General features: G+C 41.5%; 1 protein-coding gene across 7 annotated transcripts; it reads left to right on the top strand.

Moving 5' to 3' along the window:
- Nucleotides 1-329: 329 nt before the first annotated feature.
- OCIAD2 (OCIA domain containing 2) lies at nt 330-24,557 on the top strand. 7 transcript variants are annotated; one of them, XM_050948114.1, is made up of 9 exons: nt 333-480; nt 569-707; nt 4,522-4,670; nt 15,787-15,883; nt 16,740-16,793; nt 19,431-19,478; nt 20,978-21,083; nt 22,507-22,594; nt 24,345-24,557. In XM_050948114.1, exons 3-8 carry the CDS (start codon nt 4,611-4,613, stop codon nt 22,586-22,588), a joined length of 447 nt encoding a protein of 148 aa, XP_050804071.1. In that variant the 5' UTR covers nt 333-480; nt 569-707; nt 4,522-4,610; the 3' UTR covers nt 22,589-22,594; nt 24,345-24,557. The 7 variants fall into 7 exon arrangements, with proteins under 7 accessions (XP_050804077.1, XP_050804074.1, XP_050804071.1 ...); XM_050948120.1 differs by lacking the exon at nt 569-707 and having other exon boundaries at nt 330-411; nt 4,534-4,670; XM_050948117.1 differs by lacking the exon at nt 569-707 and having other exon boundaries at nt 331-411.
- The last annotated feature ends 317 nt before the right edge of the window (nt 24,558-24,874 follow it).

Below are 24,874 nucleotides of genomic sequence, written 5' to 3' on the forward strand. Positions count from 1 at the left end.
ACATGGGGATGGGTATTTAGTACCTGCCTTGATGTGCGTTATTCACCTAAATTCTGGCTGTGTAAACTGTCAGAGAAGAGACAACATCCCCCAGGGGGCAAAAACTAAAATCTGGTCTATGATGTGTTCGGAGGTTTCAGCCCAGGAAAGGGCACCGGCAGTATAGCCCCCTTGCCCTTTCCAGGAAGCTACGTTACATTGGGGAGACGGCACTGGCGGCCCGGAGCTCGTTAAGGGTCCCACAGACACAGATGGCTTCCGGGAGTGAGGCTACATTGGTGCTTCTTGCAGCTGATCCCCGCCTCTTCCTGGCCGGGCGGGGCCCGTCAGCGAAACAGGAATTGAATGATACAGCCTGCGTCTCTGCTCCGGGGAGCAAGGTCCGGCCGCCAGGCGTTTGCGCGGTAGGAGGTATGAACTGGGCCCAGTTTTAGAACTAATACAAAATCAGCAACTTCCCAGCTAGAGTCCGGAACGATCGTGAGTGTTTTTCCCTCTTTGTCTCTGCAAAGTTGCTCTTCGCTCTGCTGATTTCCTTTAGTCTCATCTCCTGGGGTTTCAAACACAGGAACTGCACAAAGACTGCTCCGGTAGGCCTCCGCGCCGATGTCGGTTGGACCTCCGAGAGCGGCGAGTACACGCGGTGCTGAGGGAATTGCCTCATCGATGGATCAACACAAAGGGATTTTTTTGTTCTAGTACCGCCTGTAAGGCCCACGTTTTTGACGGCATTTCCCCCCTAGAGCTGTTTACTAGTGACCAAATTCTTGCACGTATATCCCAAAGTGCAGATTTTATAGCGGCTGGTTTTGATGAGATTGTATATTCTTTGTAGAAAGCGTGTTTAAAAACCCCACCTAGATTTTATATTGAGAAAAATACTATAAAATGCACATAAAATAAATGGGACTAAATATGGAGGGATAATTACATACCAGAAAGCAACAAGACACTGGGCCAAGTTCTGCAATCAAGAATACACAAATATCTCAATGAGGTTACACTGGAACTGAGGGCAGGGTCAGTTTAGGGAGTAGGCAATTGGGGCAGACACCCTGGGTGCCAGTTTATAGGGAGCAGAGCATTGCTCATGAGGTTGGTCTCATTTTTGCTCTGCTGATGGGCTGGCATCCTCCCCCTACCCCTTCACTGCTCCTGGGAGGTGCTAAAAATCTTCCACATGACCAGTAAAAGAGCTAGGGTTAGTCAGATGGAGGGCAAAATTTGACATGTTGGGAAAAATTAGAAATAAAGTTTTTTCCCCAATGAGCCAAATTTTGCCCTCAGTCATGCTAGTGTATAGTGAAAACAACAACAAGTACACCTCTACCCTGATATAACGCTGTCCTTGGGAGCCAAAAAATCTTACTGCGTTATATCGAACTTGCTTTGATCCACCGGAGTGTGCAGCTCCGCCCTCCCAGGGCGCTGCTTTACCACATTGTATCCGAATTCATGTTATATCAGGGTAGAGGTGTAATAAAAGTTTTAGGTCTTGCTCTATATAGATTCTTCTACCTAACAATCTCAAAGCATGTGACTGCCCATGCATTAGTTAAGCCTCACATCCAGCTGCCAGGAGGGTATTTTACTTAGGAGGAAATTGAGATTTAACAAGATTGAGTGACTCACCCAACATCACACAGGAAATCTGCTGCAAAGCCAGGAGCAGAATCCAGATTGCCTGTGCCTATAAACCCCATGCCATCCTTCCTAAGAAAGAGAGAGTGATCAAAAATTTTTTCCAAATATACTCATAATCCCTTCAAAAATAGTGAAGAAAAAGTGGTAGTGCCTCCCAGATTATTCTTCTGTAAACACTGGAAATGGCTGTCAAACATCTGAGCACATACCTTTAACAATAGTATCCAGTCACTCCTTCATTTTAGTCTTGTTAAGCTTCTAGTCATGTTGCCTGAAACTAAACTATGTACCCTGCACCAAAATAGGGTGACCAGATATCCTGATTTTATAGGGACAGTCCTGATTTTTGGGTCTTTTTCCTCACATAGGCATCTATTACCCCCTGTCCCCTCCACTTTCTGTCCCAATTTTTGACACTTGCTATCTGGTCAGCCTATACCAAAATAAGAGTCCCATAATTAAAATAAAGGTTCCAATTTAGAGGGCTCTTATAATATCTCCTGGCAAATATTTCCCCTTGCACCCTACTGGATGCCAAACATCTGAAATGCTACTGCAGGGATCAGCAACCTTTCAGAAGTGGTGTGCCAAGTCTTCATTTATTCACTCTAATTTAAGGTTTCGTGTGCTGGTAATACATTGTAATGTTTTTAGAAGGTCTCTTTCTCTAAGTCTATAATATAGAACTAAACTATTGTTGTATGTAAAGTAAATAAGGTTTTAAAAATGTTTAAGAAGCTTCATTTAAAATTAAATTAAAATGCAGAGCTAGCTCCCTGGACCGGTGGCCAGGACCCGGGCAGTGAGTGCCACTGAAAATCAGCTCACGTGCTGCCTTTGGCACACATGCCATGGGTTGCCTACCCCTGTGCTACTGTAAGTGCTGGGCTAAATGTCACAATGATTAATTAGAACTCTATTCCAGAAGCACCCACACAATAAGACAAAGTCTCTGGGAATGAAAACAGATCTTTGAAAGAGTGAGGGAAAAAATTCCCATCTGTTTCTCCCAGTAATCTCACAGAGTGGTGTGGTCGCTACCAACAACTTTTTAGGGTGGATTTGATTTAAATCACTGGTCAGGAAGACTGGATTTAATAATAGATTTCTACATAAAAGTACATTCTTGTTGGTTGTTATAACCTTAATACATATTCTTCCCCACTCAGATAGTTTGGTTTCATTTTTAGAAGGTACACACCATACATTTTTTTTAAGTGATTTATTTTGAAAACTTTTTAGATTAGTTTTACAGCTGTATCAGAAAATGAATGACTGGTTATTTCACTTACCAAAAAGGTAATTGAAGCAGATAGTTCACTTCCCAATGACTTCATAAATATCTCCAATTCAGCAGGTTAATCATTCATATTTGGAGGATTTTTTGCCATGCTGTATTAGGAAGAGAACATCACCAGACAAATATTTAAATTGTTTTATTTAACTAAAACAATAACATTATGTAATCTGGATTTTTTTCTTCAATAGCAAACATAATATTTTAACAAAACAAGCACAGGAATTTTTGAATTTAGTTAAACATTCAGGTTCTTTAAAATCAGGTTTCGTGGGTGAATACCCACTTCGTCAGATGCATGTGCACCCACGAAAGCTCATGCTCCAAAACGTCTGTCAGTCTATAAGGTGCCACAGGATTCTTTGCTGCTCTAACTGGCCTGTAGTTTCCTGGGTTGTTTTTATTTCCCTTTTTATAGATGGGCACTATATTTGCCCTTTTCCAGTCTTCTGGAATCTCTCCCGTCTCCCATGACTTTCCAAAGATAATAGCTAGAGGCTCAGATACCTCCTCTATTAACTCCCTGAGTATTCTAGGATGCATTTCATCAGGCCCTGGTGACTTGCAGGCATCTAACTTTTCTAAGTGATTTTTAACTTGCTCTTTTTTTATTTTGTCTTTTAAACCTACCCCGTTCCCATAAGCATTCACTATGTTAGACATTCCTTCAGACTTCTCAGTGAAGACCGAAACAAAGAAGTCATTAAGCATCTCTGCCATTTCCAAGTTTCCTGTTACTGTTTCTCCCTCCTCACTGAGCAGTGGGCTTACCCTGTCCTTGGTCTTCCTTTTGCTTCTAATGTATTGATAAAAAGTCGTCTTGTTTCCCTTTATTCCCATAGCTAGTCTGAGCTCATTTTATGCCTTTGCCTTTCTAATCTTGCCCCTGCATTCCTGTGTTGTTTGCCTATATTCATCCTTTGTAATCTGACCTAGTTTCCATTTTTTATATGACTCCTTTTTATTTTGTAGGTCATGCAAGATCTCGTGGTTAAGCCAAGGTGGTCTTTTGCCACATTTTCTATCTTTCCTACCCATCGGAATAGCTTGCTTTTGGGCCCTTAATAGTGTCCCTTTGAAAAACTGCCAACTCTCCTCAGTTGTTTTTCCCCTCAGTCTCGATTCCCATGGGATCTTACCTATCAGCTCTTTGAGCTTACCGAAATCCATGGTCTCTATTTTGCTGTACTCCCTTCTACCCTTCCTTAGAATTGCAAACTCTATGATTTCATGATCACTTTCACCCAAGCTTCCTTCTACTTTCAAATTCTCAACGAGTTCCTCCCTGTTTGTTATAATCAAGACTAGAACAGCTTCATAATCCTTCCCTGTTCATATGCCTGCTTAACTCAGTACAAACCCAATATTTCTGATAACTGAAAGGGAATAATAAATTGTGAGGCTTGATACAGTTTAGTTAGAGTTCAGGTATTGGATCTTTTTCAGTTACATTTAATATCAGGTTAGTCAAATAGTATCTGCAATAAAGATAGTGCCTCTTACAAAATGGGTGTTTCTCTGAGTAAACAGTTGCCTATAACAGTGTAATGCTTTTACTCTTTTACCTTTGTACCGAACAGCGAGAGGAGCAGCCAGCTGTGAAAGACAGCGTTGCTGACTTTGCTGCTTACCAGGATTATTAGGAGGAGAGGGGAAAGGACTGACAGACATGTCTTCAGAAACAGCCGAAAGTAAAGTTCAGGCATCTTCACAGCAACAAAACAAACAGGTAAATTGGAGTTGCTTTCCCTTTCTGTTGAATGCTATCTTTAGCCAGTGACTGGCATTTTTGTATTCTATCGAATAGAATCCAGGTGAACAGTTGTCTGAATAGAGGGACTTGTACATATGGAGGAGGAGGAGGGGCTTGCCAGTATTCCTCTGTGGAGTTTCTGCTGATCCATTAGCAAATATTAATAGATTGCTCGTCTCCTGGTCAGGTATCTGCATCCACTATACTCATAGCAGCTTTCTCAGGTCTATCTGGCTGTTCAGGGCAAGGTGTCAGCCCTTTAGGAGATACTAGCCATATATAAAGCTTACACGTTTTCCCAAGAAAGATCACTTCATTTCAGAAGGCCTTTTTGTGCAATATTTTCTTTGTGATACAAGCAAGTTTCTGGGAGGCATTTATTCACAATCAAATGAAAATCCAGAAGCCAGTAACACAGTATTTTACAAAGTCAGTGGGGTTGCACAGGTGTAACTGAGGGCAGCCTTTGGTCTTATGTTTAAGTTTAGTTTAATACAAACTGACAATAAGCCATAAGATTTATTTTAGTGTTTAACTTCACCCTAAAATGGCTACAGGTCTGCCCATGCTTCCCTCCTATACCTGGAATATGCTGCATTTATGATGTAAAATATTAAATAGGCAGCAGGTTTAAAACAAATACAAGGAAGTTCTTCACGCAGCGCACAGTCAACTTGTGGAACTCCTTGCCTGAGGAGGTTGTGAAGGCAAGACTATAACAGCGTTTAAAAGGGAACTGGATAAATTCATGGTGGTTAAGTCCATTAATGGCTATTAGCCAGGATGGGTAAGGAATGGTGTCCCTAGCCTCTGTTTGTCAGAGAATGGAGATGGATGGCAGGAGAGAGATCACTTGATCATTTCCTGTTAGTTCCACTCCCTCTGGGGCACCTGGCTTTGGCCACTGTCGCTAGAGAGGATACTGGGCTAAATGGAGCTTTGGTCTGACCCGGTACAGCTGTTCTCATGTTCTGGACACAGTCATTTAAGTCCTGTAAACTACAGATAGGTTAATTATAACATCACAGCTTTCACTTTGTACTCCCTTGAATTGCTCTTAATTTTTAACATGATATTTTTCTACAGAATTAAATATATAAAATATGAAAAAAGTCTGCATTCTGTTAATGTCACTAATGTTAACAGCAGATCTAATCCATGTCATTAAGTATATTTAAGGACTTCTACCCCTTCTGCTGTGCTGAGATTTTACTTTTCATGTTTCAATCCAAAGTAAGGCCACGTCCAGACTAGGAATTAAAATCGATTTTAGATACGCAACTTCAGCTACGTGAATAACGTAGCTGAAGTCGAATTTCTAAAATCGAGGTACTCACCAGTCTGGACGGCGCGGCATCGATGTCCGCGGCTCTCCGCGTCGATTCCGGAACTCCGTTCGGATTGATGGAGTTCCGGAATCGATGTAAGCGCGCTCGGGGATCGATACACCGCGTCCAGACTAGACGCGATATATCGATCCCCGAGCAATCGATTTTAACCCGCCGATGCCGCGGGTTAGTCTGGACGAGGGCTTAGTGTTTACACGAGTTAGAAATTTCTAAAACACTAGGTTTATAATAAAATGTATTGATGCTATATAACTGTAGGTAATTTAAATAGAGTTTATAGTATCCCATACAATATTAAAAATAGAGCACGTTTGGTTTTAGAATCATATGTTCTTGGACAATTTTCTATATATACACCGTAACTCCTTGCTGAACGTTGTAGCTATGTTACTGAAAAATGCTACTTTAAGCAAAATGTTAAGCAAATCCAATTTCCCCATAAGAATTAATGTAATTAGGAGATTAGGTTCCAGGGAAATTTTTGGCCAGACAAAAGATTTTTTTGATTGTCTGTCTGTCTGACGCTCACTATAAATTGTGGTGGAATCAGAGGGTGGGATATTTCCTAGGGAATGCTTTGCAGCTAAATGATGAACTAACACTCAGCTGAGCCCTCAGGGGTTAACACATTGTTAATATAGCCTCACAAGCTACAAGGCAGCAGGAATAGAGGAAGGAGACAGCATGGCAGTCGCTGCAAACATTCCCTGTGGAAACTGACCATGATGATGAATCCGTGCTATCCCACTGGAGTGCCCACTCCCTCCCTTGTCTGAAGTGTGAGAGAGTGAGACACACACATTGCTCCTTTAAGTATAGGGAGGAACTCGTTGAGAATTTGAAAGTAGAAGGAAGCTTGGGTGAAAGTGATCATGAAATCATAGAGTTTGCAATTCTAAGGAAGGGTAGAAGGGAGTACAGCAAAATAGAGACCATGGATTTCGGTAAGCTCAAAGAGCTGATAGGTAAGATCCCATGGGAATCGAGACTGAGGGGAAAAACAACTGAGGAGAGTTGGCAGTTTTTCAAAGGGACACTATTAAGGGCCCAAAAGCAAGCTATTCCGATGGGTAGGAAAGATAGAAAATGTGGCAAAAGACCACCTTGGCTTAACCACGAGATCTTGCATGACCTACAAAATAAAAAGGAGTCATATAAAAAATGGAAACTAGGTCAGATTACAAAGGATGAATATAGGCAAACAACACAGGAATGCAGGGGCAAGATTAGAAAGGCAAAGGCATAAAATGAGCTCAGACTAGCTATGGGAATAAAGGGAAACAAGACGACTTTTTATCAATACATTAGAAGCAAAAGGAAGACCAAGGACAGGGTAAGCCCACTGCTCAGTGAGGAGGGAGAAACAGTAACAGGAAACTTGGAAATGGCAGAGATGCTTAATGACTTCTTTGTTTCGGTCTTCACTGAGAAGTCTGAAGGAATGTCTAACATAGTGAATGCTTATGGGAACGGGATAGGTTTAAAAGATAAAATAAAAAAAGAGCAAGTTAAAAATCACTTAGAAAAGTTAGATGCCTGCAAGTCACCAGGGCCTGATGAAATGCATCCTAGAATACTCAGGGAGTTAATAGAGGAGGTATCTGAGCCTCTAGCTATTATCTTTGGAAAGTCATGGGAGATGGGAGAGATTCCAGAAGACTGGAAAAGGGCAAATATAGTGCCCATCTATAAAAAGGGAAATAAAAACAACCCAGGAAACTACAGACCAGTTAGAGCAGCAAAGAATCCTGTGGCACCTTATAGACTGACAGACGTTTTGGAGCATGAGCTTTCGTGGGTGCACATGCATCTGACGAAGTGGGTATTCACCCACGAAAGCTCATGCTCCAAAACGTCTTTTAGTCTATAAGGTGCCACAGGATTCTTTGCTGTTTTTACAGATCCAGACTAACACGGCTACCCCTCTGATACAGACCAGTTAGTTTAACTTCTGCGGCAGGGAAGATAATGGAGCAAGTAATTAAGGAAATTATCTGCAAACACCTGGAAGGTGGTAAGGTTATAGGGAATAGCCAGCATGGATTTGTAAAGAACAAATCGTGTCAAACCAATCAGACAGCTTTCTTTGATAGGATAACGAGTCTTGTGGATAAGGGAGAAGCGGTGGATGTGGTATACCTAGACTTTAGTAAGGCATTTGATACGGTCTTGCATGATATCCTTACTGATAAACTAGGCAAATACAATTTAGATGGGGTTACTATAAGGTGGGTGCGTAACTGGCTGGATAACCATACTCAGAGAGTAGTTATAAATGGCTCCCAATCCTGCTGGAAAGGTATAACAAGTGGGGTTCCGCAGGGGTCTGTTTTGGGACCGGCTCTGTTCAGTATCTTCATCAACGACTTAGATGTTGGCATAGAAAGTACGCTTATTAAGTTTGCAGACGATACCAAACTGGGAGGGATTGCAACTGCTTTGGAGGACAGGGTCAAAATTCAAAATGATCTGGACAAATTGGAGAAATGGTCTGAGGTAAACCGGATGAAGTTCAATAAAGACAAATGCAAAGTGCTCCACTTAGGAAGGAACAATCAATTTCACACATACAGAATGGGAAGAGACTGTCTAGGAAGGAGTGTGGCAGAAAGAGATCTAGGGGTCATAGTGGACCACAAGCTAAATATGAGTCAACAGTGAGATACTGTTGCAAAACAAGCAAATGTGTTTCTGGGATGGATTAACAGGTGTTTTGTAAACAAGACACGAGAAGTCGTTCTTCTGCTCTACTCTGCGCTGGTTAGGCCTCAACTGGAGTATTGTGTCCAGTTCTGGGCACCGCATTTCAAGAAAGATGTGGAGAAATTGGAGAGGGTCCAGAGAAGAGCAACAAGAATGATTAAAGGTCTTGAGAACATGACCTATGAAGGAAGGCTGAAAGAATTGGGTTTATTTAGTTTGGAAAAGAGAAGACTGAGAGGGGACATGATAGCAGTTTTTAGATATCTAAAAGGGTGTCATCAGAAGGAGGGAGAAGACTTGTTCACCTTAGCCTCTAATGATAGAACAGGAAGCAGTGGGCTTAAACTGCAGCAAGGGAGATTTAGGTTGGACATTAGGAAAAAGTTCCTAACTGTCAGGGTAGTTAAACACTGGAATAAATTGCCTAGGGAGGTTGTGGAATCTCAATCTCTGGAGATATTTAAGAGTAGGTTAGATAAATGTCTATCAGGGATGGTCTAGACAGTATTTGGTCCTGCCATGAGGGCAAGGGACTGAACTTGATGACCTCTTGAGGTCCCTTCCAGTCCTAGAGTCTGAGTCTATGCTGATCCCACTCTAAGTACGCTGTCTTTTCATGAAGATCAGCAAGCTGAGATAGTAGCTGCTGCTGCCGCCACCACCAGCAAGCTCACTTCTGAACCCTGTCATGTCTCCCTCCTCCCCAGCTCTGTGGAGATGGGGTACGGGAGGAGGGGGACACCCTGACATCAGCACTCCTCTTCCCCCAACTCCCTGCACAGTAAGCAGGAGGCTCTCAGGAGCAGCTCCAAGGCAGAGGGCAGGAGCAGCACACAGCAGTGGGGGGAGGGACACTTGAACTGCCCAGCAGCAGCCACACAGGAACTTAAGGGAGCTGCCAGCCCCCCTTGGTTCCAAGCCCCCACCACTAGCTCCAACAGGCTGCTCTTCCTGCAAGCAGTGAACAAAGGAGGTGACTGCCAAACAACCTTATAAGGGAGCATTGCACAACTTTAAATGAGCATGTTCACTCAGATCAGCAGTGTAACAATAAAATGACATTAACCAGGACAATGTTAAATGTGGAGTTACTGTATTATACTTCTCAGAGCCCTGTACAAGGTTTCAGCATGTTCATGTTCACAATTTCTGGGGAAAAAAATCCAGTCTTCTTTGTGTTATGGCCCAGACTCTGTGCCAAATTCTATTCAGTGCAGGGAAGGCAGAGGGCAGTCAGAGAGCCAGTTACAACCATCTGCTAATTATAGTCAAGCTGTCTTAGTCACAATCCCAGTCCCAGCTAATCTGCAATAGTTTATGCCAGCTGGCTATGGTTCCCAAAGGACCATACCTCTGTTAAGAACCAGTAGAGCACAGGTGCTATCTGGCTCATCCTGAACATCCAAATCAGGTGGAGGGGGGCAGTTGGCATAGGATTTGGTTACCCTGCTTTACACCAGCTGCAAGTTCCCTTATGCTGAAGAAATCTCAACAAGCCTGTTAGGACCAGATTCCACCACTTTGTGCCATAGGTGAACATTTGACTAAGCAATTTTGATATGAAATAACCCTGTTCATAATCATTTACTTCCTTATCTTTATTTGTACTATTGTAGAAGTTATTATATTTGACAGTTTATGAACAATACAAGTGTCATATACTATACGATGACCTTATGTGACAGGTTTGTTCTACTCACTGCTGGATAGCACCACCTACTGGTGGTTCTGAGGATTAGCTTAGTCAAGTCAACACCCCTTCCAGCAGGTATAACCTATCAGTTTCTCCTCTGCAGCCTCTCTCTTGCTCTCAGGAACCACAGTAATCCTCTTTGTAACTCAGCCCTCTGGCCAGGTCACTCAGCATTCCCCCTTCCTAGATACAGTCCTTCAAATTCTCTGTCACTCCCACAGTGACCCCAACAGTCTTCCAGTTCACTGCCCCAGTAGTGGGTAGGAGAACCCAGGCCCATCCTCTGCTCTGGGTTCCAGCCTAGGGACCCTACAACATGCAGCAAAGGTCTAGCTCAGTCCCCAACTTCACTGCTTCCTACTCCAGCACTCCTCCACTCTCTTGAGGTTTGCCAGCCACTCTATTCCCTCCTCCCAGGGAACAACCATTGGCTACTTCATCTATAGCTGCCAAACATACCTCCCCTCTCCCAGGGAGCGATTGTACACCACCTTCCTGCAGCCTCTTCTGCTTCCAATTTCCTATCTTTTGTAGAAGCCCCACCTGTTCTTCACACCTGAGCTTCTCTCTAATTAGTTGCCTAAAGCTCTCCCGTTTGCAGCCTAATTAGCTGATTGGGCCCACCTGGCCCAATTCAGCTCTTGCAGGGCCAGTGTGGGGAGCACACCTCATCACACACTGCTATGAAACTCAGTTTGTGATCAATTTGAAGGCCTTATTCAAGAAACAGTCCCACTAACTTTAGTAGGAGTTGTGTTTGAATGAGGACTGGGGCATCCGTTACCTGAAAATTTAATAATGACTACAGCCAATAAACCTATTTCATCACCAGGGTTACAAAACTAACAGGGTTCACATTGAGGTGGTACATGTCAGCATGGGTATATCTCTGGTTGGAGCTGGGGGTGCGATTCTCCGCTGAGGAAACATACCCACATCAGTGATGATTGAGTTAGCATATTAAAAATAGAGTGTAGCCATGGCAGCTAATTATGTACCCACCCAAGATATCATAGGTACATAATTAGGGTGGCTAGCCCATCTACCTCATGCTGCCATGGCAACACTATTTTTAGTGCAGAGCTAGTGCAGATATGTGTCCTTGACCTGGAAATCACATCTCCAGCTTCAAGTGCAGATGTACCCTATGGCATACTGACATCTCTACCAAGGTGACACTTGTGCTACAAATTCTGAGCTGTCGTTTTGTTTTTTTTTAAAGTACATTTTCAGCTTTTGTGATTGTAAATAAAGCCTTGGAAATGTGAACTGAGTGTAACTGAAACAGTGACATCTGCCTGGGTTTGCACAGAGTTTTCAACAGTAACTATGAAGTCTAAACTGCCCCATTTGTCTCAGTGAGATGCAGTGGCAGAAGTGGCATTGTAAGTCAGTAGGTGCACTCAGCCTCCTCCTCGCCCCACTGAGGGGGCACCAACCAACTGCAGCAGTACCCTGCTCCCCAGCACCACAATCCTAATCCCGGCCCGGTGTGGAGGGAAGGCCTGGGAGAAGAGGAGTTGGGCTGAAGACTGAACCCAGCTTTGACCCACCCCACAGTAACAGCTCCTGGCCCTCAGGACTGGGGTTGGGATGAGGCTGCCTCCGACTCCCTGCTCCATGTGTTGCGACCTGGCACATGGAGTCACAGTGCCATTCAGGTTTGGAAGTGTTGAAGTTTATTGGTAAATCAAATAAAAGCAAAGTAAATGTAAAAAATCATATCTAGAGTACAGGGTGGGCCACCGCCTATCTTGGTAGGTTAAACCTTAGAGTTACAGTCCTGGTAAATTGAAGACTACTGTCCTCACATTCTATGTGTCTGTCCCTCCAGCTATCATGGCCTCTGCCTTTATCTCACCATCCCAGTGCCTGAGGTTACAGTTGCCAGTCAGAGTCTATTCCAATCCCCTCCTCTAAGGGTCAGTCACTTATACTTTCAGTTCCTTTGAAGGTTAGGTCTGAATGCTATTACCTGCTGACTGCTAATCCAGCATAGATGACACCAAAATACCCTCCCCAGTATATGTACTGTTTCAGTTTTATTTAGTAATGAAGAGGATTTGCTTTCATGAGCAAAGAGTTTTTCCATCTCCTGTTACTTAGTATACATCACTTCAAAGTAACTCCAGGAACTTTTTACGTATCACATATTTATAATGACATCTAGATACTGTATTGTAGGTCTGTTTTTGTAATGAGAAGTAAAGAGGGAGGAGTTGGAGGGTCAGGGAGAGCCTATGATGGTATCCCCAGGATATTTACACTAGATATTTCACCTTAGTTACTAGACATTTAAAGCAGCTATGAAACTTTTTCTGTGAAGCCAGATAGAAACATCATAAAATAACAATTTATAGTTGTCTTCTTACACAGAATAAAGTCTCTGCCATGTTGCTACAACTGTGTACATGCACTATACAAGAGACTGGTTGTTCCAAACTCTTGTACAGTGAATGTATACCGCTGTAGCAGCACAGTGGTGAGTTAGTTCAGTGTAAGAACACTTCTGATGAGTAAGGTTATGATTTAGTCATGGATATTTTTAGTAAAAGTCATGGACAGTGACCTGTCCATGACTTGTACCAAAAGTACCCCTAACTAAATGTTAGGTGCTGGGGATGAGGGGGCATTCCAGCCGATTCTGCTACTCCAGGCAAGTGGTGGCCCGGGGCCCTGCTGCCGCTGCTGCTTTGGCCAGGGTGGCCAGGGGCCCAGCCACTGCTGCTGCTCATCTGGGAGGGGAGCAGCCCAGGGCAACCTTGCTGCTTCTAGACCACTGTTCCGGGCAGCACCCGGGACCATTTGCCTGGGGGTGCCCGGGGAGTGGCCAGTGTGGCTAGCCCTGGGGTCAGCCGCACCAGCTGCTGCAGCTGCAGAAATTACAGAGGTTCTGGAGTCACAGAATCCGTGACTTCCATGACCTCTGTGAAAGACACATAGCCTTAATGATGATTATTACAATGGTTAGAAACCCAGGAAAGCAGAAGCCCCGACCTTCCCTCCCCCCCATGAGTCCTATATTCACCCCTTCCCAGTAGCCTCTACCCTCAAAGGAAACCCCCTACTGTCCCTTCCTAGGAGCCCCTGCCTGCCCCCACTCTGCTCCTTACCCCTTGGCTGGTTCAAGTCTTCCTTGGAGGAAGGAATTTTAGGATCTTCTCCTCCATGCCCCATATCCAGCCCTTCTCCCTCCCCCTGGGATCCCCAAAAGGGATTTGCATCACAACCCGGAGTGCTGCCCCTACCACAGCAGCACCACAAGGCCCCCCTTTTGCTGCCTGATCCCATCCCCTTCACTGCAGCTCCCTACCTGGCTGACAAGGAGAACAGACTAGCTTGCCCCCTCCATCCTACCTAAATCCTTTCCCCTCCATGCTGGCTTGAGGCTTCCCACTGGTCCCCATTGCCAAGAGGAGTTATAGGGGTGGTTTTTGGCAGGCAGACCTGAGTGCCAGCTGCATTCCCAGCCATGTGAGATGCATGCATGGTAGTGCATGTCCAGACCTGATTTCTGTGGGTGCAGTTCAACCCATGGACCCCAGCTAGAGCCAGTGTTGGTGAGATGTTAACTCAGATGTCCAGAGATGGTACTAAAATGTCAATATTATTAACTGTTTCACTGCTCAACAAAGAAAAGAAAGGGACAAACACAGTTTATTGTGAGTGACATTTTACTGCCATTACTGAGTGCGTGTCAACAGAATCCAGGAGGACGACTGAATCCTACTGAGGAGAAGCCCCGCCAGAGAAGCCCAACAGAGCCCATAGGTGTATTCAAATTGCATGGAGGGGGAGTTAAGACTGCAGCACCTGGGAGGATGTGTGAGACCATAATTTGAATATCTGCACAATCTACCGATAGTGATATCTCATTTGGCATCTGTCATAAACAGATAAGTAAGAGTTAATAAAACAGAAGTACTTTATATCTCTCTTGCCTGTAAAGGGTTAACAAGATCAGTGAGCCTGCTGTCACTGACCAGAGGACCAATCAGGGGACAGGATAGTTTCAAATCTTGAGGGAGGGAAGTTTTTGTGTGTGCTGTTAGTTTTTGGTTGTTGTTCACTCTGGGGGCTCAGAGGGACCAGACGTGCCCCAGGTTTCTCTCCAATCTCTCCGATACAGGCTCTTATAAGTTCAGAATAGTAAGTATTAGGTAAATAAGGCAAGCTAGGCTTATGTTTGTTTTCTTTATTTGCATCTGTGTATTTGTCTGGGAGGAGTTCAAATGTGTATTTTGCTGAAAGAATTTTAATTTGTACTTGTATACTTAGGCTGGGAGAGTATTCCCAGTGTCTATAGCTGAAAGACCCTGTACCTATTCCATCTTAAATTTACAAAGATAATTTTTACCTTTATTCTTTCTTTAATTAAAAGTTTTTCTTGTTTAAGAACCTGATTGTTTTTTTTTTATTCTGGTGAGACCCCAGGGGACGGGGTCTGGATTACCAGGGAATAGGTGGGGAGAAAGGAGGGAAGAGGGGGAAAGAGGTTAATTTTCTCTCTGTGTTAGGATTACTTTCTCTTTCAGGGAGAGTCTGGGAGGGGGAGAGAGAAGGAAGGGGAAGGTGGATTTTCCTCTCTGTTTTAAGATTCAAGGAGTTTGAATCACAGTGATCTTCCAGGGTAACCCAGGGAGGGGAAGCCTGGGAGATGCAATGGTGAGGGAAAGGGTTTACTTTCCTTGTGTTAAGATCCAGAGGGTCTGGGTCTTGGGGGTCCCTGGGCAACGTTTTGGGGGGACCAGAGTGTACCAGGCACTGGAATTCCTGGTTGGTGGCAGCGCTACAAGTACTAAGCTGGTAATTGAGCTTAGAGGAATTCATGCTGGTACCTCATCTTTTGGACACTAAGGTTCAGAGTGGGGAATTATACCATGACAGCATCTCAAGTGGGTGGAGTTTATTTTGTGGGAGGACCTGAGTAGCACTGCCTTTTTTTCCTGCCAGTTCAATCCCTGAATATCAGCTAAAGAAATGTGGCTGATCAGAATAAAAGAATTAAGAGAAAAACAGCAATTTACTGCCTGTCTAAAATTAATATCTAAACTATTGCAGACAAGATGTTCCAAATGCGATGAAGTTTTTTCACTTTAAAACCTGAACAGTACTTCACATTTCTAATCTTGAATTATCAAATACAGGTATCTGATTGTTTTACTAACTGCAGATGGGGTGTGTATGTGTGTGTGTTTGTTTTGAGACTTAAGGGGGGTTGCATTACTTATGAAAGGAAAATACCTTTCTCCTCATTTTACATGTATTAGTAATTATTTTTAATTCATCTTAAATTATCTATCTTGTAAGATAAATCAGTAAGCTAACAAAAGATTGCTCTTTTCAGTCTGGTCTCCACTGTCCTATCTCAGATGCTCACATCAATAGAAAAGAAGTAGAAAGGATCAGTCGAGAATGTAGAAACGAAAGTTTCTGGTACAGAGGTAGGTAACTCATGTTAATTCTTATCCCAGTGAGAATCAGCACTTGATGTATTTTTAGCTGAACTACTGCTTTAAATTCTACTGCACGACTTGCCAGTTACTTTAACACTTAAATTTATTTGAGAGAAGATTTGTTATTAGGGCCTAATTCTGTCGTCCTTACTTATGTTAAGTAGTACTTACTATGAAATCAGTGGGACTACTTACTTACATTAAGTGTACCTTATTATGTAAAAGTGGCAGAATTGTACCCTTAATTGTTAATAGTTAACTATTATTATTAGCTGATGTCACTATTTTTGAAATCTATTATTACTCTCACCCAAGAGACGCTTTTCATTTTCTTTCACATGTATGATCTTGATTTTGAATTTTTTCAAGAAATAAGATTTCTATTTAGTTTCAACAACAAAAACCAAAGTCATTGTGGAGTGAGCGTAAAGCTGGCCAGATGGCAACTCTAAATGTGGACATTCTGAAAGGAAAAGATTTGAAAAGCTTCTAAGGGTTTCATCATTTAATCGAAGTTCTATCAAGGTCAGATACATTTGAGTTTTGCTGTCTTGAGGGGAGAGACTGTGATTGGTTGTGCAAGTTTTTGTTGTTGTTTATATTTCAGTAGCATGAAAAGGTCACAACCAGGTTGGGCTCCATTGTGGTAGTGCTGTCCAAACATAATAAATGACTGTCATTGCCCCAAAGAGCTTACAGTCTAAGAGCAAGTGTAATAGGTGAATGACATAAGCAAGCTGGGGTGGAAAAGACACGATAATAAATACAAGAAAGATGCACATAATTCTCAGCCAGTCAGTAATGAGCAAAGTGCTGATTCTTTTTGTTTGCTTCTTTTTTCCAGGTCTTCCCTTGTCTCTGGGAAGCATGCTGATCACTCAAGGGCTAATTTACAATGGTAAATGGAAGATATACGTGTATCATTTTATTTATACTAGAAATGAACCCAAGGCATGCTGATCAGGAATCAGCACTAAATCAGAATTCTCCCAGAGCTTGCTGCTTTTCATATTTGAATGTTCTTCCCACTCAGTGCTATCAATGTTATAATGATTTGATAATTAACTATGCATTGCCACAACTCATTCTGAATACAGTAAAGGCTGTATTATTTGGCATTTTATCAACCGGAAAGCTTTATTATCTGGCATTTCTGATCTCTCCCAATACAAATCTTCAGTCTAGTAACCAGGACTAGTATTCTGCCCAGGAGGTTATGCACTTGTATGTTCTGCACTCTACTTTTATGCAAAAGAGGCAGAAGACAAGTAAGCAAGCTGATATCGGGAATTTATTCAAAAAAGCAACTTCTAGGGTGTGTCACAGGGTCATTACAGTATAGTTTTAGTGGTAAGTATATTTTTAGTGATCTGACTGTACATCATGTGCTCACCATAGTGATATGTAGTGTCAAAAGATAAAGTTTTCTATACAGTAGGTTACCTGTATACACCTAAGTGCTTCAAGAAACTAACCACTCTGCAGTGCAGTACTACTACTACATTGGTGAATACCTGTATAGTGTACTACTGTGTTTTGTCTTTTATTCATTTTATTGTATTCTAATTCTTTGAAAATTGGTATTCCATTGATACCAGAAAATTTGATTAACCGGCACCCACCATTCCCCCAACATGCCAGATAACAAAGATTTTACTGTATTTCCTTTTGAATTCAGACCCTTCCAAATACTAGCGGCCTGAATCTGTCACACTTACATTCTGTAATCAAGGAGGATCACTGACTTCATTGGGACTACTTGTGAAATAGGGTACTAGTCTATGTAAGTGAGGGTATCAGAATCTGGCATTGTAGCTCTAAATTCTGGCTTCTAGAAAGCATCAGCAGTGTTTTTATGACTGTATGCCAACATACATAGTGGCTCGATGCAAAGAGGTACTGGCCAAAGGGAAGGGCAGGGAGATCTTATACAGCTGCTGTGTAATCTGCACAGAGGAGTATCCCGTTACATTTCTGTAGTGAATCAGTCTGGCTGCACTCTGCATGCCCATTGAGGAGATGTAGACTACTTTCTGGGTTTCTCACCCCTTGGCAGATAACTCTCCCCACATTTCCCTAGTACCTGGGTATTTATGCTAAAATGATCAGAGTGAAGTAATTAAGAATGCCAATTTTAATTGGTTGTTATTATTGTGCCTTGACTTATTTGAGATGAATGGGACATCTTGTACTTCTTTAGGAACAACTGCTGAACACCTGGCTAAAGTGAAAATAAATGGGCTTTGCATGGAGAATCTAAGAGGGATGAGGGGAAAAGAAATCCTCCTCCCTGCAATCCAACACTTGGCATAGAGTGGTTGCATGGCCTCCCCACTGTGTATATACTACTGCTCAGTTGGCTTTAGAAGAAGCTGGGACTTCTGTGCATCCCCTACACTATGTGAATCTACAGTGGTGGATTTACTGGCCACCACTATATGCTGCCTCTGCCACCAAACTCTTCTGTGTGGAATTTGCCTGCATGGCCTGGCACTGTCACCCCTACTTCCCTTCCATACCCTGCCTCCCACTGACGTCCCACCCCAGAAACACAGTGGTTCCACTGTTTAGGGTCTTCCATCTCATTGAAGGGGGTCATCACGTAGCCCTCAGAGCTACTGTCACACTCTGTTTAAATTCTGCAGAAATGGGTGGGTCACCAGACAAGTGCTGGTACAAAATACAGCAGACTGGCTCATTCTGACTCCTGCTCCTTTGATTGACTGAGATTAGATATGGCAGTCACATCACACAGTTGTGATCAGTCATCCTGCTTGGGTATTTTTAACAGGTTCTATACAATGTCCAGAATGGTGGTTGCAACTTGTGAGCTCATGGGTGAAGGGGATGTAAACAGGAAAATTGGAGGGATCCACAGGCATTTCGAGGATTATGTGGAAAAATGCTTATACTGCATTTTGATTTGCTGTCTCATGGTGTCAGCAGAGCATCCACAGATACCAATATATGATGACATGCTGCTACAAAATTGAGATCAGAAACAAATCACTATTGTCATATTAGTCAATTTGAGGGCAGGGGGAATTTTGGTGGGGAAGGGTGAGAATCTTTCTATTTTCTCCTCTGTTCCTGAACTACAACTTCTCTCCTCAAAAACCCAAATGTCAGAGTGACTCCTCCATTCCTATTAAAGAGGATAGTCATGTTTATCTGGTGACAGATAACACTAGGCTGATCATTGGCAAAAAAGGTCCTACGAGTTATCTCCCAGCTTGTGCTGACCCAAAGAGCAAGAAATTGAACAAGAGACCTGGACTCCAATCCCCCACATGGCAGCACAAAATATTTTTCCCTGACACTTGTGTGCCACCACACAAGTAATTGTATTGGAAATTACCAGAATGCTTTGGGAATGGTGTATTTTCCTCAATCAAAGCTACCATACTTTTAAGTATTGTATAGCCCTTGCTCTGAGAAATGAGAGAGGCTTGTTGGAAAAAGACCACTTTTGTTGTTACACGATGATGAGTTACTTAAGTGGATAGGCATTCTTAACTATTCCTTTTTATTTTAGGCTTTCTCTCATCAAACCCAAGATTTGGATCATTACCAAAAATGGCATGTAAGTCAGTACTTTTATTTTAAAAGGACAGAAAAGGTTGAAGGATATTTATTAACAGTAGAATCTGAACTGTCCAAACCTCCACTATCCAGACTTCCTTTGTGTGCTGTGTGTCTCCCTTTTTTAGTGAATGTCAATTATCCAAACTTCTGCTTATCTGAACCCATAAGGTGTTAGTATAGCAGTCTAGGTAAATAGGATTCTACTAAGTTTACAAACTAATTTATTAAGTAAAGCTTGTTTAATAAAGACTTTTTCAGTAAGAGTATATATTCAATTTTTAATTGCCCTACCTGCGCTATTATATGATTGCAAGGTCAACCCTCACCATGGTTCTGTCAATAACACCATTCTAAATGGTCTGCTTATCTGCTTCCTCCACAAGCACTGCTCGCACGCCACCTCATCCTTGTGGGAAAAACTTCCAAACAAAGTCTGTACCTCCCCACCTTAGCCTCATTAACTGTCACCTTGCCATAATGCACACAAAATTCTGCCATCTGATCATGGGTAGGCCAATGGTGAGTTTGGGCTTCTGATTGTGCACATGGCTAATCTATGCTACAATATCCTACAATTTTGTTCCCATGTTCTCTCCCTGCTCTCACAACCTTGCTTATTTTATCTGCCTGTTATGTCTACTCTTTTAGATTATAAACTTTTGTGGGGCAGGTACTGTTGTTTATTACATAACATACAGCAGTAAGGCCCTGGCAATACCATATGACTACCATAACAAGTTCTCAACATGGTTAAGTTCTCTAAGTATTACAGCAATATAACTGCTCAAATAAAGAAATAATAATACAAATTCAGTTTATGCTGCGTGTCTAACTTTGTAACATTTTGTTAAAAAAATTGTTTGCACAGAAATTGTTTTGTATTGCATTTACATAATACAACCATGCCATTTAAATGACGTAATCTCATCTGTTTTCAAAAGCTAAGCAGGTTTCATTTGGTGTATGCTTGGATGTGAGACCTCCACAGAAAATTCAACGTGTTGCCAGAAGTAGTTTTTCTTTTTGAATGAGTATTGAACCAGAGCCCAGTGGTATTAAGGAAGCCTATGACTTAGGAAGACAAGACTTAACTGAAGTCCTAGCTATTTGTAGTAATCAAAAATACCATGGGGCATTTTGTAAAGATAGGGAGAGTCAGCTCTTCTGTCTTTGTCAAATTTCACCATGGGCTATTATTACACTCCTCATCTAAATTTCCCCTGAAATTCCAAGTGTATATAATATTATTTTTCACATCTAAACTGTTGTGCTGTGTTGCTGTGTATTCTTAACCAGCTGCAGTGTTTCACTCCACAGATGGTTCCATTTCAGTGATAAGAGAACTAACTACTATTACAGTATAATCTTTGTATGAGTTTATAAAGTACTTTGGGATGAAAAAGTCCTACATAAGTGCAATTTTCTGTATAAAGGACAAATAATAGTATCTTGAGTTAGGCTCTTGAACTAACAATGTATTGTGATCTGTTTGTACAGTTGCTGGTGCCTTTGGTCTTGCCATTGGGACGATGTCATACATACGAGTATGCCAGAGAAAGTTCCAAAGTAAAGGAGTTTGGCCATTTGGTCCAGAACATAAAAGGTTTGTCTTCAATACGGATCACTTAATCTTAGATCAAAACCTAGTTATTGAAAATAGAATGAAAGAGAGAGGCAGCTGCAGCATACATTTAAACCTTTGTGCTGCAGCTCATAGGGCACTCTTGAATGCTATACCTAAGGATATATACTGCAGTTATGTAGTTCCAGATTATGTGGTAATTATTAGAAAGATACAAATTCAGTGTAATCTGCATTGTTTCGAAGACATAAGTAATCCTGTAATTTAAAGGATTAAATCCTCAGTCTCTCCATATACTAATTAATTATAAAAGATTAACAGTTAGCAATTTACCTTCTATCTGGTGCCATTAAATATCACACCATCTATCCCATCTGTTTGGCCTGTAATTCACCTTTGGAGTCTCCTTTGCTCTGTACATCCACGATGTCCGTATCCAAATATTGCAGCTTTTTCCTGCACCACATCTTCATATCCCTACAGTTCTCTGCCATAATCAATGCAGCCTCCTCTTCTCTGGCTTCCTGAACACCCATCCTGTCTTCAGTCCATACAAAGTGCAGCTGCTAAGATCATTTTCCTTACCTCAGTCCATGTCATCCCCTCTTTTGAATCTCTCTACTTGCTCCCTGTCCAACACATCAAGTTCAGGTTTTTTGTCACTGCCTTCAAAGCCCTACACAAATTGTGCTCTGACCCACATCTCATTTTGTATTAACTCCCACCTCCTCCCGAGCCAATGATGTCTCCCTCAATTTGTCCATGTGTACTACACTGCTCCCCGCATAGGAAATGCATTTCCAAAAGCTCATCCACAAGGCCACCTCTGTATTAAAATCCCTTCTGAAGGCTCACTTGTGCTGTTATGCCTCTGTAAATTAGCTGACTGATAATGGGAAATTGGAAGGGTATTTTGAAATAATTTAAAAATCCTAAACCAATATTTTTTTAATAAAATCTTCCCTCTCCCACTTAAACCTCCGCCTTCCCCCCCCCCCAAAAAAAAACAAAACAAAAAACCTGTTGTGTTAATGCAGCATTGTAATACAAAGATGTGGCCAATTGGGGATCTATATCTTGGTAACCCTTGCCTTTACCCACTGGTCTTGTCTAGATTGTGAGTTTCTTTTATCAGGGATCATGCTTCCTTTTCCTGCTTGGAAAACTCTACTATATTTTGGGCACTGCTGAAAATAAACAATACATAAGAATAATAAGGTTGTTTTGCTGGGGCATTCAGACATCATCCCATACCATAAGACATCTGGAAGGACGGAAGAACATAAACCAGATGAATGGAAAACAACAAGAGATTCCTTCTATAAAGCCTGTTCAACAAATTCCTTCTAAAAGAATACTTACCAATATACTGTACAAAGATGACAGCTGTGTTAGAGAAATATGAGCAAAAATCTTGAATGCTCTATTTTCCTCCTGATTTTAGGCACTGTCATCATACCTGCAAGGAATGCGAAGCAAATTTTGGATCTAATGGACGGGAAAACTCAGAGCCTTCAGCTTCATAATCCCAGGTACACATATTTGAATTTTAAGGAAGCTTTTGATTTTATTCTTTATTCTGAACAGTATTCTAATTTAAAACACTTGCCACAATACAATATAAACATAAACTTCATGAAATGAAAGCTGATCATTAGGAATTCTATTTATGGTTCTATAGTTAACCTTGTTTCTATATTTTCTCTTTACATACATTTAACATTTCCACTTCTGAGGAACTCCTAATTTAGCTCCAAAATTCTCATACAAACAGCACTATTTTTTTTTTTTTATCCAGCTAGAATTCAGTGGGATTCTCTGGCTAGTTGTAAGTTAGAAGAAAATAAATAAATATTTCTCTTCTAGTCTGAATTCTGGTTTCTGTTCCCAGTATCTTTTTTAACTTGAACGTTTATGGTCTGATCATTTTTGGTATTTCAAAAATACAGCTGAAATATTGATGTTTTAAGAATATGAACAGCAAATAATGTCTTTACTATTTGCATGTAATAGTATATTCTAGCTCAAACAGAAAGTATGGGTTTGATGCAAAAATTATTGGGTGAGGCTCTTTGGCCTGAGCTATACAGGAAGTCAGGCTAGATGATCATAAAGAGTTCCCTCTCTCTTTAACATCTCTGTGAATGACATTGAGAGGGATATCTTAGCAGATCCTGTTCATTGACCAAAACTGTGTGATTTTGATGGATTTTGTCAGTGCATGGTATTCACAGTGAAACGTATTGATGTAATGTTGTATTATCATTGAAGAAGACATTAGGCTGAAGTGTGGCATCATTATAGTGTTCCATCTGGTCTTTAATAGTCTGGAGGAATTTTTTTTTTTTACACCTATGACCTTTTTTAGTGGCTACAGTAGTTAGCCAGTGGAGTAAGTAAACAGTGAGGCCTCATTTGAAGCTAGACTACATGATTATTGCACTCCAAATCTGCAGTAATATAGGGAAAAGGTAAGATTCTCAAAATCACCTAACTGACTTGAAAATCAATGGGACTTAGGTGCTTAAATCAATAAGTGTTTCTGAGAATTTTGCCCCAAATCTTGCTTGCCTCACTCACATATTATTTCCATTGACTTAAAATAAAGAGGCCATAGTATGTTTGTTTAAAGATCGCCATTTATTCACTGACAAGTTGTTTGAATCAAGTTGAGAGCAGGAGTTGGTGCATATTTTAGTTTGCTTACTCTATTGGCCTGGCAAAGACTGAGTTTGTTAACCCCCGGATCCAAATGCAAAGGCCGTCGCCTTTCTCAAGCTTTTGACAAAAGGATTATTGTGAGCTGTGTAGTTTAATACACATGTACTGGCTAGCTTTGAAAACTATGTTTTACATGTAACCAGAGTCAGTTCTGATGGAAGAACTTTGAAATTTAGGAAAAATGTTAAGCAGGTTTTTTTTATACAATTAAACATACAAAAATTGAGATTAGAGACTGACTGAACATTTCAATTAGAATACACAAAGTATTGTGTTGTTTGATGATCACTTCTTTCTTTTTTAAACTATGTACAGTCAATGAGCTAAAAGTGTGATAGATGGTGGATATTGCTTTTCCATCATGCGCCAACTTCCCCCTCAGATTACATGTAATTAAAATTATTGTACTGCACACAAATTCAGGGCCAAATTCTTACCTCAGAGACTTGTGCAGAACTCCCTCTGAAGTCACCAGATGCACATGTACATCTGAGGAGAACTTAGCTCTCAGAGCTCAGTATTTTTTATAAAATGTTTTTTTTGTTTGTTTGTTTGTTTCAGATCACGTCTCTTCTTTTTAAGAAGTTACTTCATATCTTGGTATCTGAATTGTGGAACTGACAAAGATGACAAAATACTGCAGAAAAAGTCTCTTCCTTCAATAGCTTATTCTGGACAGAAGAAATTAAGCCTGAAGTCAGGTGTAAACCAATACACTGTGAGGATTGGGCTAATTTTAAAAAAGTTTGCCTATATAATAAATGCTAAATTCTAGTAATGCAGTTTCAATTTTTTTCTGTTGATATCACACCCCAGTATGTTTCTTTTTTTCCTTAGATGCATTTTAGCTTTTGGCACTGAAAACTTAGATATTGCAATTCTTATAAGTGGCAATGACCTGATCTCAATGCAACCTGCAAAAGGCCATAATTGGAAGTATTTGTCTCCTGCATGAAAGAAAAAGAATGCAAGAGTATTTAAATGACGTTGCACTGCTAAGCAGCCCACCAAGTCCCCTATACTGTGATCAGTTTTGCATAACTCTTTGTACTGGGCAAGGACTCCCATCTATCACCATTCTTGACCATAGG

The sequence above is a fragment of the Gopherus flavomarginatus genome, chromosome 3, assembly GCF_025201925.1.
Source record: "Gopherus flavomarginatus isolate rGopFla2 chromosome 3, rGopFla2.mat.asm, whole genome shotgun sequence".
NCBI classification, from domain to species: Eukaryota; Metazoa; Chordata; order Testudines; family Testudinidae; genus Gopherus; species Gopherus flavomarginatus.